Source organism: Pan paniscus, chromosome 4, assembly GCF_029289425.2.
Source record: "Pan paniscus chromosome 4, NHGRI_mPanPan1-v2.0_pri, whole genome shotgun sequence".
Taxonomy (NCBI): domain Eukaryota; kingdom Metazoa; phylum Chordata; class Mammalia; order Primates; family Hominidae; genus Pan; species Pan paniscus.
In genome coordinates this window covers 144,258,006-144,274,857 of record NC_073253.2, presented here as the reverse complement: position 1 = coordinate 144,274,857, position 16,852 = coordinate 144,258,006, and the positions used below count along the sequence as shown (strand labels likewise).

General features: G+C 44.1%; 1 protein-coding gene across 3 annotated transcripts in view; it reads left to right on the top strand.

The window, feature by feature from the left end:
- SH3TC2 (SH3 domain and tetratricopeptide repeats 2) overlaps positions 1-16,852 on the top strand; it is a 77,826-nt gene that overhangs the window by 19,577 nt on the left and 41,397 nt on the right. For 2 of the 3 annotated variants that reach the window (XM_003829049.5, XM_055112775.2), the window contains 7 exons: positions 771-914; positions 1,996-2,197; positions 2,935-3,008; positions 5,126-5,321; positions 11,924-12,057; positions 14,901-14,942; positions 15,065-16,759. In XM_003829049.5, coding sequence (XP_003829097.2) covers positions 771-914; positions 1,996-2,197; positions 2,935-3,008; positions 5,126-5,321; positions 11,924-12,057; positions 14,901-14,942; positions 15,065-16,759 — 2,487 coding nt within the window. The remainder of the gene's footprint in view (positions 1-770; positions 915-1,995; positions 2,198-2,934; positions 3,009-5,125; positions 5,322-11,923; positions 12,058-14,900; positions 14,943-15,064; positions 16,760-16,852) is intronic. The other variant, XM_034960752.3, reaches the window with a different exon arrangement.

Sequence of the window (16,852 nt, the reverse complement as noted above, 5' to 3'; positions counted from 1 at the left end):
TTGTAGTTTAATAAGATCCCCATGTGATTTGTGTGCACATTAAAATTCAAAAGTGCAATTATAGAAGATACATAAGGCCTAGATCAGCACAATGGACAGTCAGGATAGAAACAGACAGGCTTTTGCATCTTAGGAAACAGAAGAAGCCTCAAGAGAAGCAATACGAGTAGTTCATGTTTATAGCCATGTTAAAAATACTATATATAATTATTAGAGTTTTACAATTTACATAGTTTTTAGTCTGCTTTTACCAGAGAGATCTTCTGGGCATTGGAGGAGGGGCAGGGTCAGAGCTGGTGGGTGGAAGGAAATCCTGACTCCTGAAATTCACTGAGGGGGAGCCATGTAGAACCCCCTCAGCCACTGCATCATCAGGGACACAGTAGTTTGAACCTCAGGTCAGGAGAACTTTAAGGGGGCACTAGGAACCCCCATAGTCAACACTGTAAACTTGGAGACCTCCGTGGCTGTATTAGAAAAAGGCAGTTGGTTTTGGTCATCTCATTATGCATTTATGGAAACTCACAATATGTTGAAATGGTAAATAACATTTAGAAATGACTTGTATTTCCCAACAGATGTTGAGAAGACTCAACTCATTCTAGAAAATGTCTGGCTTTGCCTCTTATGTTGTTTTAATTCCAGTTAAATGGCAGGTTGGGGCTTGTGGTCTGGGAATCAAGCTCAGGAGGGAATTTTCTCACTCTCTTCTGTGCTCAGCTATGTCAGAAATCATTTTGTTCAGAAATCTTGTTGGCTTGACTTCTTAGGCTACGTATCCATGTGTCTAGAACATCTCCTCTTTGACCACAAGTACTGGCTCAACTGCATATTGGTGGAGGATACAGAGATCCAAGTGTCTGTAGATGATAAACACCTGGAAACAATATACCTGGGACTCCTGATACAGGAAGGTGAGTGTGGCATAGGGGTTGAGATGGGATCTTATTCAGATATTTGCTACCAGAGGCCCTGAAATAAGCAGGATGCAAAGGGAGGGAAAAATCATTCAAACATGGAATATTCACAAATGAACCCACCTGTTATAATAGTACTTCGAACATTCCTCTGAGTTCAACACTGACATTACACGAACAGCTGTGCTAGTCAGTCTCACTGATTGATGTTAGAACTGCTTGGAGAGTTTTACTAAGATACCCAAGCCAGGGCTCCACTTAGGCCCATTAAATCTCTGAAGGTGGGGGCCCAGGTATTGGCATATTTTGGAAAGTTTTCCACATAAGTCTAATGTCTACCCAAAATCAACAAACCCCTTTCCAAACATGTGATAAAATTTGATTGTAAAATAAAGTTGCAAATGTTGCAAAACTTGAAGTTTTTTATGAAAGTGAGGAAAGTGATGTTGAGGAACCTCTTGGAGCACCTCTTGATCTGTTTATAGGTGAGAATCCCATCAAGGTTATCATCTACCAATTAACAACTATGAGGTGGATAAGCCTGATGACATCACAGACACGTGGAAAGAGCCAGATTTGCATATGATATTTTTGCAAAAAGGATTCTTCTTATGATTGCATTGCAGAAATATTGCATGAAGGAAAGAATTTAATATCATGCTATTATAAAACTTATTGGAGTAATTATATTCACCCAAACTAATTTAATCAATTCTTTTTTGGTTCTAATTTTAATCATGAGGTTGCAACAATAAATGAAATTCTATTAAATATAAATATATTTTCACAAGTTTTCATCTCTTTTTCAAGATAAAGTCCCAATTAAGCCTTTTTCTCATAGATTATTAGAAATGTTGGTGTCTGTTTTAACTGAATTCCCTCTCAATGGCTTTTTTCTTCCTGGTATCAGTGTTCCTGGGATCATAAGGCCTCTTTTAGTGTCTCCCCTGTGAAACGTCTACTTTACTTCCAGGAAGAAAAGTACTCCAGCTCTGAATAGAAGCATTACTTTGTGTGATAATCCGTTTTCACTTCCTGCTACTCCTTAGAAAGCCATTGCTTTTCTCATTATCCACAGGCCACTTCTTCTGCAGAGCCCTGTGCTCCGTGACTCCACCAGCCGAGAAGGAAGGGGAATGCTTGACACTTTGCAAGAATGAGTTAATCTCAGTGAAGATGGCAGAAGCTGGGTCCGAGTTGGAAGGCGTGTCTTTGGTGACAGGTCAGCGGGGCCTGGTACTGGTGTCAGCCTTGGAGCCTCTGCCTCTCCCTTTCCACCAGTGAGTAGCCATCTGCCTCCTGGGAGCAAGTCCCAGAGCAGACTGAGGTTTGCACAGAACAGAGTAGGCATGCTTTCAGATATGGGCATCCATAGTGTGGAGGAGAGAACAGATTCTGGGTGGGTCTTTATCTTTCTGTCTTTTTCTTTTCTTTTTTAACAACCAAGAATTTTAACAATCTGATGAAATTGGAGACAACTCTAAATTTCAGATGGGCATTGTACCTAGCAGCAAATATACCACACGACCGCCAATGTAGTGTTTCTCCATGTATGGACTGGGGACCACTTGTCTGGGCCTCCTTAGACTCTCTTGGGGTTGAGTCTAGGAATCTTCATTTTAAATAAACTTCCTAGGAGATGCTTTTCACACTAAAGTTTAAGAAATCCTGCTGGAAGATATGATAAACTTAAATATACAGATTGACAGTAAACATTACCCCACACCATGGACCTGTGTGGCTCTGGCAGAGATCTGACAGTTCAAGTGTAAAGGGATTGTTTGTTAGTTATTTAACTGACAAACTACTTTTGGAGCCACAAAATATCCCAGGTCTACTAACTTCTCACCTTTTCACAGGTCCTGGTAGAAAGTAAGTTCTCAATAAACTTTTGCCATCATTTAAATAAGAGAAAAAACAATACTCATCATCATCATCATTATTCTGATAGACTGTTCTGTTCATTGTTGCAATTTTTTGAAATCTGTGTTTGCAAACCCCATGTTTTCATTGGCAGGTGGTTCCTAAAGAATTATCCAGGAAGCTGTGGCCTCTCCAGGAAGAGGGATTGGACAGGCTCCTATCAGATTGGTATGGCTGAGTCAAAAACATAGTATTGTTAGGGAGATAATGTTGTCCTGCCTCTCAATTTTATCTGCAGGTTTGGAGTCAGTTGATGTGAATTTTTGTCTCGTCTCTGCTAGGAACTGGATTTAGGGAAGCCAGTTTCTGTCTGTGCACATGGTTTTCCCTGCCTGTGAAATGAGAGGTCTCAATCCAGGGGGCAGCTACAAATGCCTGCAGGTGTGGGCAGGACACACAGATGCTAGGGGGCCTGGATGGAAGGTATTAGGGAATGGCAGGAATAATTAGGGATTTTAAGATATATGAGTGAAAAAACAGGGCCAAATTAAATGTTTCGTGAGCCAAATGCGGCCTGTGGGCTGCCTGTTTCAATCTCTGGTCAAAACATTTTCTAATTTCCCTTAGAGTTTTGTAAAATTAACTTTGAATTTAGGAAGAGTAGAAATGCCTGGCACATAAGGGTACTCAGTAAAAATTTGTTGAATAAATGAATTATACACACACACACACACACAATTTAAGTAATCTGTATGTGTGTATACACACACATATCTGTAAGTACTGTAGATCCTTATCTACTGGATAATGAAGTCCAACACTTTTTAGACATCTAGAAATACCTTCTGTTCATCTTCATCTTTAGAACTCCCCTTCACCTCCCTCCCACACACTCCTACCACAAAGTACAATTTTATAAGTGCTGAGCCCAAATAACACAAAAAAAGAAATAGGATTATGGAACCCAGACATGAGATCTAATAAATTACTGATGACAAACAAGATTTTTAGCTTCCTAAAGCAGTACAGCCTTGTAGTTAGAACGCAAGGCTTTGAAGTCTATTCTGGTTCAAATTCTGGCTCCTTGACTTAAAACCAGTGTGATCTTGGCCAATCTACCTGCCCTATGTTGCAACTTCCTCATTAGTAAAATGATACAATAAAACCAACTTAAATGTTGTTATGAGAACCAAACAAAATGACAGCCATAAATCACTTTGCACAGTTTCTCTTACAATGTAGATATTTAACACATGGTAGATCCCATTGACCCACAAAATAGTGAGAATTTCTGATCTTGAAAACACAATCTAGAAACTTGACCAAAAATGTCAGAAAAAATAGGCTAGTAGCTTTAGCAGAGAAGCTAAAGCAAATATGGAAACTGAGGCACATAAAAGCCTTTATCTCCACCAGGATTAATGGAGAGGCTAACCAGCAGCCTGAAGACTTAAGCTCTAGACCCAGTTTTGCCATGCATAAGATCCTTAGACAAATCTCATACCCTCTCTCTCCCTCCGTAACCTGGGAAAAGGGGATTCTGATAGTTTCCGTGCCCTTTGAAGCTCTTGAGAAGACCTGAGAAAGTGAGTGCAAATTGTACTTTGTAAACTGGACAGAAAAACATTCATCAAAAGGTCATTGCTAGATCCTAGGTAGGCAATTTATCAGATTGAGTACCGTAGTCTGAAAGGGAGTCTTTTAGATCCTTCTAAGTCATTAGCAGCTTTCTATTCCACCAGTGGTAATAAGGCTAATGTTTATTGAGGGTTGACCAGGTACCAGGCATTGTGCACTGTATCTCTTTGATTCTCTTTAATATTTATAAGCAGCAGGTATTCCTATTATCCCCATTTTCCAGTTGGGGAGACTGAGGGTCATAGAGGCCAAAGGAGCTGGAAGGACATGGAGAGCTTCTCTGGTCGAGTGGTTCTCACACACTGGTCTGTGGATTTGTGCCAACCATGACAAAGCATTTACATTACAGTGGCAAAATCAGACAAACCAGGACAATACAGTGAGCCTTCCAGTTTCCCATAAGCTATGTTTATTCATTTTTAAGGCATATCCGCTATCTGAGAATCTTTTTTTGTGTTTGTTAAAACATTTTTTCTTTGGTGAAAGTGGATTGTAGTTCTTTTAAAAATATGTCCTAGTTTGGCAAAATGAAAAGCAAATTGTCCTGTGTCATTCCTGCCAATTTTTGGGTGGGGAGGGGAGTGAAATGTTACTGGTCCTTGACATTCTAAAGTCTGGGAACCCCTCATTTTCTATTGCATTGGAAGGTGATGGGAGGCTCAGCTGTCCATGTCTTCTGTAGCTGATCTGTGTGCTATTTTCCACAGGCAGAGGACGCTGTAAGGCCTTGAAGGGTTATGAGCCAGGAGAAAAGGATGAACTGAATTTCTACCAGGGAGAAAGCATTGAGATCATCGGCTTTGTCATACCTGGGCTTCAGTGGTTCATTGGAAAGTCGACGAGTTCAGGACAAGTGGGCTTTGTCCCCACCAGGAACATAGATCCTGATTCTTATTCCCCAATGTGAGTATTGACAGTGAGCATGTCCTGGAGCTGGGCTGCCTTTCCCAGGGGTCCCTCCCCTCTTTGAGCAGATTTGCAGTTGAGCTTCGAGGGTGCCCTGGTAACATGGAGCCAGAAAAGCACATGCTGACACCAAGGTTGATACAGAGAGTGATAGAAAGGAGAGAATGCATCAGTTCAGTTTATTTTAACAGGTGGTCACTGAGGACTTCCTCTGTGCAAGGAGGGAAGCAAAACTCCAAGACAAAGGGCATGCTGTTAGGCACTGAGGGTGTGGTTTTGGTACTTGGATCCTGCTACCCACCCTGTCTAACCACAGGGCCCCTTCAGAGGAAGGGCACACACGGGGATAAATAGATTAGCAGCATGCTGATCCCACGTAGGGCTGGGAGGTGGGTCCCATGTAGATCTTCACTCATTCAGCTTTCAAGCTGAATGCCAATGTGTGACTTCAGCATTGGCTAGGAGGGCAGAGTGTTTCTCTTACTCTCTTCTGCCTTGAATCCAGAAAGGCTGGTTCTGAGGAGCAGACCCATCTGCCTGGCCAATCAGGAGAAGGTGATCAGCCTGCTCCACCCACCCTGTCATGGAAGGACAGAGATATGGGGTATTGCTCCATCTTTTTGGAGTGGGCTTCCTATGTGGGGATAGGAAACAGTAGAAAGCCTGGGCGCAGGAAGTACACGAGGAAAGGGAGAGTTGGCTCCTAACACTGACACAACATAGCGCCCTACACTGGGAAAATGTGGCCCCAGAAATGTCTAACGATCTGAACAGAGACTGAAATTCTTTCTCTTGTGGGAAATAGCCAATGAAGAGAGCAGACCAAGGGGCAGAAGCTGCCTGTAAGCCCTGCCCTTCGTGGGGAGAGGAGGAGACAGAAGGTTATTTTTTTCTATGTAGAAATGTGGGAGTCCAAATAACTATAAACAAGGAAGACCACTCACTGAGCTCCTGGAGAGGTATGGAGAACTATCGGGACTTGTAAGGAAGAAAAGGATATCAAGAGAACTTCATGAAGAAGGGGACATGTGAATTAAGCTTTGCACAATGTAAAATATTTCAACAGATGTTGATGGGAAAAGAGGTCATAGGTAGGAAAGTGAGTCAGTGCTTGAAGAACGACTCATGTAGTTTGGAGGAAGTTACCAGAAGGTCACTGGTGCAGCAAAGGTGGGTCCATGCTCTGGAAACCTGGGAATGCCTGTGTGAGGGCCCTTTCCTTAACCTGGCAGAGAATGGGGAGCTACTGCATGTCTTGGAGCAAGGGTGACATATTATATGACTGGACCTTTTCTCTAGGAAATGAAACCTGGCTTTGGGGGAGGCATGCATCATCAGGGGGAATCTGGAGGCAGGAGACCAGCGAGAAGCCCACGGTGGCACTTAGAAAAGGGTGAGAATGGAGAGGAAGGCCACTGCTGAGGACCAATGGACAGGAAGTCAAAGATTCCAGGAGCTTTACAAATATGGACACCTGTGTTCTGCCTCCAGAGGCTGTTGTGTAACTGGTCTGGATGGAGGCTGGGCAATTATATTGATAAAAGCTCCCCAGGTGGGGCTGGTGGGCAACCAAGGTGAGAACATTGCTCTGAACCACCCCTTCATGTTACCACAGGGGGAACAGAGGACCCCAGGGATGAAGGAGCTGAACCCAAGGCCTTCCCTCTGGAACTTTAGAATCCTGACATTAAATCCAGTGAGCTCTCATTAAATGTCCTGGTGATTTTAAATCCTGACATTAAATCCAATACATTCTGGTGAGAAGTCCCAGTGAAAGGGAGAAAGAAAAAAGAGGATGGAAAATAGGAATGGGGGAAGAACCCTGGAGGATGCCTCCATTTACAGAGCAGAGGAAGAGAGAACGCAGAGAGGAGACAGAGGAGCCACAGAGAGGAAGAAACGAGCTGCGGGGGAGGCGGGGCTGGCTGACACCTGTGCTGTCATCAGAGAGGTACAGCAGGGCCAAGTGAGGAAAGAAAGGCCTTTGGGACTGGCCATTGGGAGGTCTTCTGGAAGCACAGTAGCTACATGGCTTACAGAGTTGCGGAGTCAGGGTCCCCAAAAGGCATTCATGACCATGTGAGTGCAGCTTGTGCCTCCACTGGCTTACCAGCTCCTTGTCTTTGGACATATTCATTTATCTCTCCATGCCTCAGTTTTCTCATCTGTAAAATGTGTAGAATGTTAGCACTTGCCTAATAGGATTGCCGTGACTTTAAATGAGCTAATAATACACACAAAGCCCTTAGAATGGTGCCTGGCACAGTGTGTGTGTGTGTATGATCCACAGGCACTTGTTCTTATTGTTGTTTGTGTCATTGCCATTATTGTGGGTGGTGATCTTGAGAGGCAGTTTTAATAGGATATTGGGGACAGATGTCATTTTCATAACTTATATTTGGACTTCTGCACCTCACGCTAATTTACCTCAAATGACAGTAAGTCAGCACTACTGAATTAATTCAGTCATCATATTTTCACTGGCTTAGTTGTAAGGGGTCCTCTCACACTGAAGAGCAGCGTCCTCTGTGCTGTGTGAGGTGGACTATGACATTCTCCTGTGCCTGGTCAGTTGTGCGACCCAATGCACCAGAGATTGCACAATTGGTACCGAAGGGGAAAATGAGTCAGAAAACAGGGAGGGGTGGCACTAGGAGAAGAGGGGAACTGGCTCCTTGCATATCCCCCAAAGCACTCTCCAGATATCGGAGCTCCTTGAATCACAGCAACAGAGGGATGGGTTTTGAGCTCAGAGGAATGACCCAACTCCACGCAAGCAAGCAGCTGAAGTCTCTGCACGCTGCCGTCCGACTGGCCACTGGGTGTCACTCTTGTCTATGTTTGCTGGGTGTCAGGGTCTGAGAAGAAATTCAGCCTTTGCTGAAGTCTCCATCTTCTCCGTGTAGGTTTTCTTTTTGTGCTTGTATATTACTCCCTAAAGTATGTGTGTATACTTAAGTGCCTAAATTAAAAAAATAAGTCAGATTGATAAATTAATGTACTCAAAACCAGAAAAAAGAAAATAGGAAAAAAGCTAGTATTTTATAGTATTACAGTTAGAAAACATTCTTTTGTTACATTCCTTCTTTTATTCTTCATATTGCCTGTGTCTTTATAATTCAATTTCTTGTGGAATCTATTTTTGACACTAATAATTTTGCCATTGGTCTCATAGCCATTTATTTGCGTGATGTGTCTACGTGTAATATATTTTATTACATATTGACAGCAAGTTGTCCACTTCTTCTTCATAGAGTATCTATTTTAGTAGCTATTTTCAGTGAAGATCTGTGGGTTATAAATACTCTCAGTCCTGAGTCTTGGCCTGTCTTAAATATATATAACACTTAACATATACTCTTGAATTATAATTTAGCTAGGTATAGCATAACATCTTCAAAGTTTGCAGGAAAAAATAACTTTAACTATAAAATTGCAAATCCATGTTGCCAGGGCCTTGTCCATTTTGCTTGTCTTTTCAGAGAATCATTTTTTCTTTTGTTGACCATCTTTATTGATTTTTGTTTTTATAATGATACTTCATTAATGACAGCATTTGCTTTGATTATTTTTGTCTACTTTCTTTGTTTTTATTTCATTAATTTATGATCTTATCTTTCATATTTAATTCATTCATTCTATGAAATTGAACTGTCAATAGTAATTAAACCAAGAAAGGAGGCGTAGGAGAAATAGAGAACTTAAAAAGACCTGTAAGCATAAAGAAATGGACATCATGTTAAAAATGATATTATATTTATTTATTTTGCTCAGGACTTGGTGTGTTTCTTCAATACGAAGATTCATGTCTTTCTTCAATTCTGGAAAATTTTCAGTCCTTCTTCCTTTGAATATTGCCTCTCTCTCGTTCTTTTTAGTCTCTCTTCTGGAATTCCTATTAGAGGTACGTTGGACTTACTCTATCCTCATTCTTGCTTAATCAGTTCTTTTATATTTTTTATCTTTTTGTCACACCAGGCTAAATTCTGATTGATTTTCTTGACATAATCTTCAGTTTCACTAATTCTCACCTCTGCTATGACTAAACTTGCTGTTTAACCCACCCATGTAGTTCTTAATTTCTGTGCCTTTATTTTCCATTTTCTACGATTTATATTTTGCTATTTTTCATATATGGCTGTTTCTTCTCACAGTGCTCCATCTTTTCATTGTAGCTTCTATTTTTTCTTATTATTTCACCTTTTTAATCATTCATATAAATTCTTCTTCAGATTATTGTCATTTCTAGTTTTTTGTAGTGTTAATATAGTTATTTGTGTATCTGCTGGCTCTCTTTGTGAATAGTTCATTTTATTGCATGGTTTGTATTTTTTGTTACATGAACTAATTTTCAACATTTTAAAAGATGGGTTTTATATGGATCCTGGACTGAAGAAAACCTTGCTGACTAGGTTTTGCATTTGCTTCTCCTGGAACCTTAGGGAGTAATGATCCAGGACTGATTTTTTACTATTAATTCTTGGAATGTGGTACCAACACCAGGTAGTGTAAATTCAGATCCCACACATCCCAGTGGCATAAGCCTAGGTGTTTGATGTTTTCCAGGAACTCAAATAGATGAAAAGTGTGTTCTCGGCAGGTAGGAAGAAATTTTTCAATCTGCTCTTTACAGAAGTTGAACCCTTTCAGACTCCAGGGAGTTTAATGGGCTCCCTGCTTCAGGCAGGTCTAAATCACATCTCCTGTCCTTGGGGTGGGCATTAGAAGGTCAACCCCAGTTCTGAAGGGCAGAGTCCCAGCTGAAACCACCAGGAGCTCTGGGCCATCTGCTTTCACCTGCCAATCTGGGTTTGGTTTTTGCTTTTGTTACTGGCTTCCAGTGATTTCCCTTTCTTTCTTTAAATAATGTACTAAAATATTCATCTTTGTTACAAATTTTTCTATAGATATGGGGGAGAGTGGCCCTTTTAGAGCCCTTTAACCTGCCATATTGCCAGAAGCTTTGCCATGTTCTTCTAACCCAGTTTTCATGTTTGGAAATATCTAATGCAATTTGTCAAGCTTCTTGGCCTTTCTCTAAATTCTACATTCTCTAAGTTGTCCTGGAACTCAGGACTTTAGCAGATGCTGTGAGGCAATGCACGCAGAGGTAGAAGACCTCAGTTTTAGTTTCAGCTTTACCACTTTCTAGCCATGCAATTCTTAGCATGTCACTGAACGGTTCTGAATCCTTTTCTTAATCTACAAACATGGATTAAAAAAACCTGCACCATAAAGTTGTTATAAACAGTAAATTAAATAGTAAATTTAGGAATACATTGTAAAATTTAAGAGATCTATAAAACTTTGGGATCAATTTATCCCAGTTGAATTTAGTTGTAGATTTCAATTACATGCTGTTTTGAGATTAGAAGCTTCCGTGGTGTTGGGGGGAATCTGGCGATCAGCCCAGGGAGATGGGGGCCCAGTCAGTGTGGTACTATTAATAGTGTTCTCATCATGGGCTTTCAAATTACATTTACCTGAGTTATGGGGACAAATGGTAATGGCTGATTACAGTACCCCCATCCCATCCCCTCCTTGAACACTGCTTTAATTAGAGAAGTTCTTATGTCCTGCTCTACCACTCCCTAACCACCAACTTCATTTTGCTGTGCCTCAGTTTATTCATCTGTAAAAAGGATAAGAGTAGTACGTGCCTTGTATGGCAAATGTGTGGATTAAATAAAATAACAGTATCTGGTTCTTCATACCACTTCCTCCCAAAGTATTAGCTATTATTAACTCCTGGGCTTCCAAGTTAATTTTGTTTTCAAAATGGGTTCTGACATTAAAACATTCTCTATTTAGAACTAAAAATGGCCTAAAAAATTGTTTAGATAGATGCAACCCAGTAGCTTCTAAGGCACTTCTAGTTTTTTATTATTTAATTCTGTAACAAATCTCTAGTAAGCAAATTAGGCTTAACAGTTAGTTTACACAACAGCATGAGTATCAAGATCTTTATTGTTTATAATGATTTCTTTCAGCTCCCCTAATCTTCCTTTTACCCGCTTCTTTCCCTTAGCGATTCCAATCCTCTTAATGTTGACTAAACTGTTGTTCTATGCCATGGAATCAGACCTTAACAATGGTGAAAGATTCCTCTGACCATGGTCAGATTTTCTTCATTGTTCTTCTAGATTGTGTCACTTGTCCCTTGCTTTTTCTTGAAATAACCTAAGGACAAATAAACTTTTTAATGGTCCCTTTTCAACCCTTCCATTTAGGGCAATTGATTCCTCTTTCTTCCATTAAAAATGGGTACCATGGGGTCTCAAAGAATGGGTAGAGGTTGAGAGAAGGGGCTTTGTTTTTCTTGGGAGATGGGGTTTTAAGAGAAGGGGTGTTTTCATCCCCACTTTGACCTACTGGACAACCACACCCCTCAGTTCTCCCAGCATGATGTGCTAGTAGCTCTTCTTTTTTGGCAGTATAAATACAGTATGCAACGGTGAGATGAGGAATCTAATTTCATTTACGGGAAGTTGGTTTGATGACTTTTCTGCATCCTCCACTACATCCTAGTGTGGAGAGAAGAGGAGATGGAGTCTGAAGCCTTGCACTAATCTGTCTCTGTGTTTTTTGCCCCGATGCAGGAGCAGGAACTCTGCCTTTCTCAGTGATGAGGAGAGATGCTCCCTGTTGGCCCTGGGAAGTGATAAGCAGACTGAGTGTTCCAGCTTCCTCCACACTCTTGCTCGCACTGACATCACATCTGTCTACCGGCTCAGTGAGTGTTGGTCCTCAGACACCTTCAAAAGCCTGGGGTCCTCAAGAATAAGATAGTGTCCCTAACCAGGAATAGAATACCCCTAAATTCTAATCCTATTCATGAATTTGGGTGGCCATGACCACTATTCTGTTGATGACCTGAATCATATTTGATTAGCAGCATTTCACTTTAGATTTCAGGTAATTCTGGGGTTGCAGGGGAACTATGAGACATGATGAAACCAACTCACCTATACCATGGGTGATTGGCTGTACTGGGTCTTCCCTCCTAATCTTGGGGAAGGAGAACTTCCTGAGTCCTGGCTGAGGTACCTTCTAGGACTGAAGTAGGCCCCCAGTGAGATGGGTGGGGCTGTAAATGTTACCGCTGTGAAAAGGCCTTAAGAGATGATTTCTTGTCTCACATTACAGATTGGGAAACAGGCCTAAACGAATTAGTGCCTGAGCTAGGATAAGAACTGCTAGTCAGAGCAATCCACTTTACCACACTGCCCCTGACACAAAATGACTTTGAGTTGTTGGGTGTGTTAGTCTTGGATGTTTTCTGTGTCATGGGATCAGATCTCAACAATTGTGAAAGATTCCTCTGACAAACTGACTGGTTTTCAGCAGTGTCTGAAGGACTGACTGACTGAATGAATGATACTCTTACTTTGAGAAAGGCCTACTGCTGTGTGTCAGGGAGTACATTTTCTCATTGATGGTGACTTGAGGAAGAATTTTTGTTTCTCCCATCTCTTCATTGATGGTGACATTGTGTCTGCTCTTGTGTAGCCAGATTAGATGATCCATATTTTATGGATACAGCTAGAGATTCTGCTGAAGGGGCCCTCAGGTCATCTCCCAGGAGTAGAGCAGGGAGTTGAGAGCTTTGTCCGTGCATAAAGAGTGTTTGTGAAAGCACATGCCTCAGGCATCAGCACCCTGCCCTAGCAGAGCTTTCTTGCCACAAGCCACAAGCAGATCATATTGCCTTATGAGGTTGAGCAGGAAGCTAGAGCTGTAAACACTGCCCAGTAGGCGGGAGCCTGATGTCTGAAAATTGAGGTGTACTAGCAGTGTTCCTTGGGGAGAAGGCCTGGGCACAGACTTGGATCATGATTTCTGCCAGCTGTTGGTCCAGTGGTGGGGAGGATGTAAGAGGAGGCCCCAGACAGCACTTGACTCTCACTCAAAGATCAGGAGTGAGGCTCTGCGGCGTGCAGTCCGCACCTTATGGTTGTGCAGGCTGCCCCAGCACCAAGGCAAGCAGCAGGAGAACATCTTGTTGGTAAATTGCAGCTTCCCCAAGGTGTATACCATAGGGAAGGATGGCCCTTTGTAATTCTTCCTCCTAGAGAGGGGACACCATTTTGTAACTTGCACATCACTCATACTCTTGGTGTCCTGGCCAGATGAGAAGAGGTGGCCCAAGAGGGGCGTGTACCCCTCCACATCAGAGAGGCCAGGGCACTTGAACAGCTCTCCTTAGCCAAGCTCTATAGCTCTTCATCTTTAGCTGCAGGGCTTTCTACCCTCTGGGGGTTACAGATCTGGAGGTTCTGCAATGACAATCTCTGGAGATGCCCTCCTGGAGAACAGCAGGAAAAGGTTTGACTTGGTGAGGGGCTTGCTGGTCCTCAAAGTTCACTAGAGAACTCAGGGTGGTGGCACAGACAGTTGTTACTTCTCTGCTAAGAAGAGGTAGAATCTTCCCTCTAGCAGCTACCATCCTGTGGATTGTGAAGCTAGCCTTCACCTCCACAGTTCCACTGTGGTTGCTTTAGCCAACAGTGGTCACTTCTTCACTGCCAAACCCAAGGTGTCTTCTTGGTTCTTACCTAGTCCGGTTGCACTTGGTGGCAATAGGTGGTTATGTTTTAAGTCACCTTGGCCTCTGTAACCCCCTTTTCTCTCTGACTGTGCCTTTTCAGTCTCCCTCACTGGCTACTGGCTGCCAGTGAGTTGCCCAGGCTTACTAACAAACTCCCCCTACTCCCTCACTCCCTCACTCCCCTGCTGCTTTTCTTTTCCCCCAAATGCCTCACCTGTGTGATTACATTTAGTCCTGGGACTCTGGCCAGCAACTTGTGACCTGCTTTGGGTCACAAACCTGTGTTTGCAAAGTCTCAGTTTTTCTCCTTGGCTCCAGACCTACATCATTATCTGCCTAGAGCTCCTGCAGCTACCTCAAACCCCAAAGGTCTAAAACTGCACTCCAGATTCTCCCATCCTCTACTTCAGTCTCAGATGCATCCTTGCTCCTTTTTATTTGCCCTTCACTTCTGGCCCCTCGCCCCTGCCACTTTTACAAACACAGTGTCCAGCCCAGTGGACACATGGAACCAATGTCTGCCAAGTGGATGAATCATGAATGAATGGAGGAAGCAAGAAGGAAGGATGTGATACATTTAGAAGTGGGAGGCAGCACCATGTGCTCCCACGTGTTCTGTGCTGGGAGTTGTGTCCTGGCTCCATCGTGAACTCCCTGAGAGATTTGGGAGCTGCGTCTCTCTGATCTTCAGATTCTATCAGGACCCCCACTGTCCCCACCCCCCACCCCCCTACGGTACCCATACCTCTTGACATAGAGCCTGTGTTTCCAGGTTTTCTTCTCGGACTCTGAGTTTCACGTATACCTTGGTTCCCAACTGTAAAGTGCATGGGTTAAACAAGATGATTAGGCCCCTACAGCTCTTAAGATGATGGGTGAAAGGATAATTCTGCCCTGTTCCTTAATGATGACTGAAGGTCTTAAATGCCAAGGCTCCTAAGAGGCCACTGGTCTGGGGTACACCTGGAGGCATGGGCATGGTGGCCCATCCTGACCTAACACCAGACCTGTTCTTCATCTCTACTTAGGTGGGTTTGAATCCATCCAGAATCCTCCAAATGATCTGAGTGGTGAGTAGCGATCATGCTGAACCTGACATTCATCCTTGAGGACAGCACTTCTGTCCTCTTGCCAAGAGCGGCCACCTTAGGTGCAGGTGCCCAAGGTTGCTCAACTTTGCCTGTCCTTACAGCATCCCAGCCTGAAGGCTTCAAGGAGGTCAGGCCTGGCAGAGCCTGGGAGGAGCATCAGGCCGTGGGGTCCAGACAGTCCAGCAGCTCTGAGGACTCCAGCCTGGAGGAAAAGCTCCTCTCGGCCACCTCAGACAGCTATCGCCTGCCGGAGCCTGATGACCTTGATGACCCGGAACTGCTCATGGACCTAAGCACTGGTCAGGAGGAGGAGGCTGAGAACTTCGCCCCCATATTGGCTTTTCTGGATCATGAGGGTTATGCTGACCACTTTAAGAGTCTCTATGACTTCTCCTTCTCTTTCCTCACTTCTTCCTTTTATAGCTTCTCTGAGGAGGATGAGTTTGTGGCCTACCTGGAGGCATCAAGAAAGTGGGCCAAGAAGAGCCACATGACCTGGGCCCATGCCCGGCTCTGCTTCCTCCTGGGCCGGCTGAGCATCAGGAAGGTCAAACTCTCTCAGGCCAGGGTGTACTTCGAGGAGGCCATCCACATTCTCAATGGAGCATTTGAGGACCTATCCTTGGTGGCCACTCTGTACATCAATTTGGCTGCCATCTACCTGAAACAGAGGCTGAGACATAAAGGCTCCGCCCTGTTGGAAAAGGCAGGTGCCCTGCTGGCCTGCCTGCCTGACCATGAGTCTAGTGCCAAGCATGAACTCGACGTGGTGGCCTACGTCCTGCGCCAGGGGATTGTGGTGGGCAGCAGCCCGCTGGAGGCCAGGGCCTGCTTTCTGGCCATCCGCTTGCTCCTGAGCCTAGGCCGGCATGAGGAGGTCCTGCCCTTTGCTGAGCGCCTGCAGCTCCTCTCTGGACACCCTCCTGCCTCTGAGGCTGTGGCCAGTGTTTTGAGTTTTCTGTATGACAAGAAATATCTTCCACACCTTGCAGTGGCCTCTGTCCAGCAACATGGTATCCAGAGTGCCCAAGGGATGTCTCTTCCTATTTGGCAGGTCCACCTTGTCCTCCAGAACACAACCAAGCTCCTTGGCTTTCCTTCCCCAGGCTGGGGTGAAGTTTCTGCCTTGGCCTGCCCAATGCTCAGACAGGCCCTGGCTGCCTGTGAGGAACTAGCAGACCGGAGCACCCAGAGGGCCCTGTGTCTCATCCTTTCCAAAGTGTACCTCGAGCACAGGTCTCCTGACGGTGCCATCCACTACCTGAGCCAGGCCTTGGTGCTAGGGCAGCTGCTGGGTGAGCAGGAATCCTTTGAGTCTTCTCTCTGCCTGGCATGGGCCTATCTCTTAGCCAGCCAGGCCAAGAAGGCTTTGGATGTGCTTGAGCCACTGCTATGCTCCCTGAAGGAGACAGAGAGTCTCACTCAAAGGGGAGTCGTCTATAACCTCCTGGGACTTGCACTCCAAGGTGAAGGCCGGGTGAACAGGGCAGCCAAGAGCTATCTTCGGGCCTTGAACAGAGCCCAGGAGGTGGGAGATGTGCATAACCAGGCAGTGGCTATGGCCAATCTTGGCCACCTGAGCCTTAAGTCCTGGGCTCAGCATCCAGCCAGAAACTATCTCCTGCAGGCTGTACGACTCTATTGTGAACTTCAGGCCAGTAAGGAGACAGACATGGAATTAGTACAGGTGTTTCTCTGGTTGGCCCAAGTTCTGGTGTCTGGACACCAGCTGACCCATGGCCTTCTTTGTTATGAAATGGCATTGCTGTTTGGCTTAAGGCATCGACATCTAAAGAGTAAGTATGTCCCATGCTGCTGGGAAGCTATAGAGAAAAGTGTTGGATCAAGTTTTATCCATTTCCTATCTCAAGTCATCTCATTCATGTCCC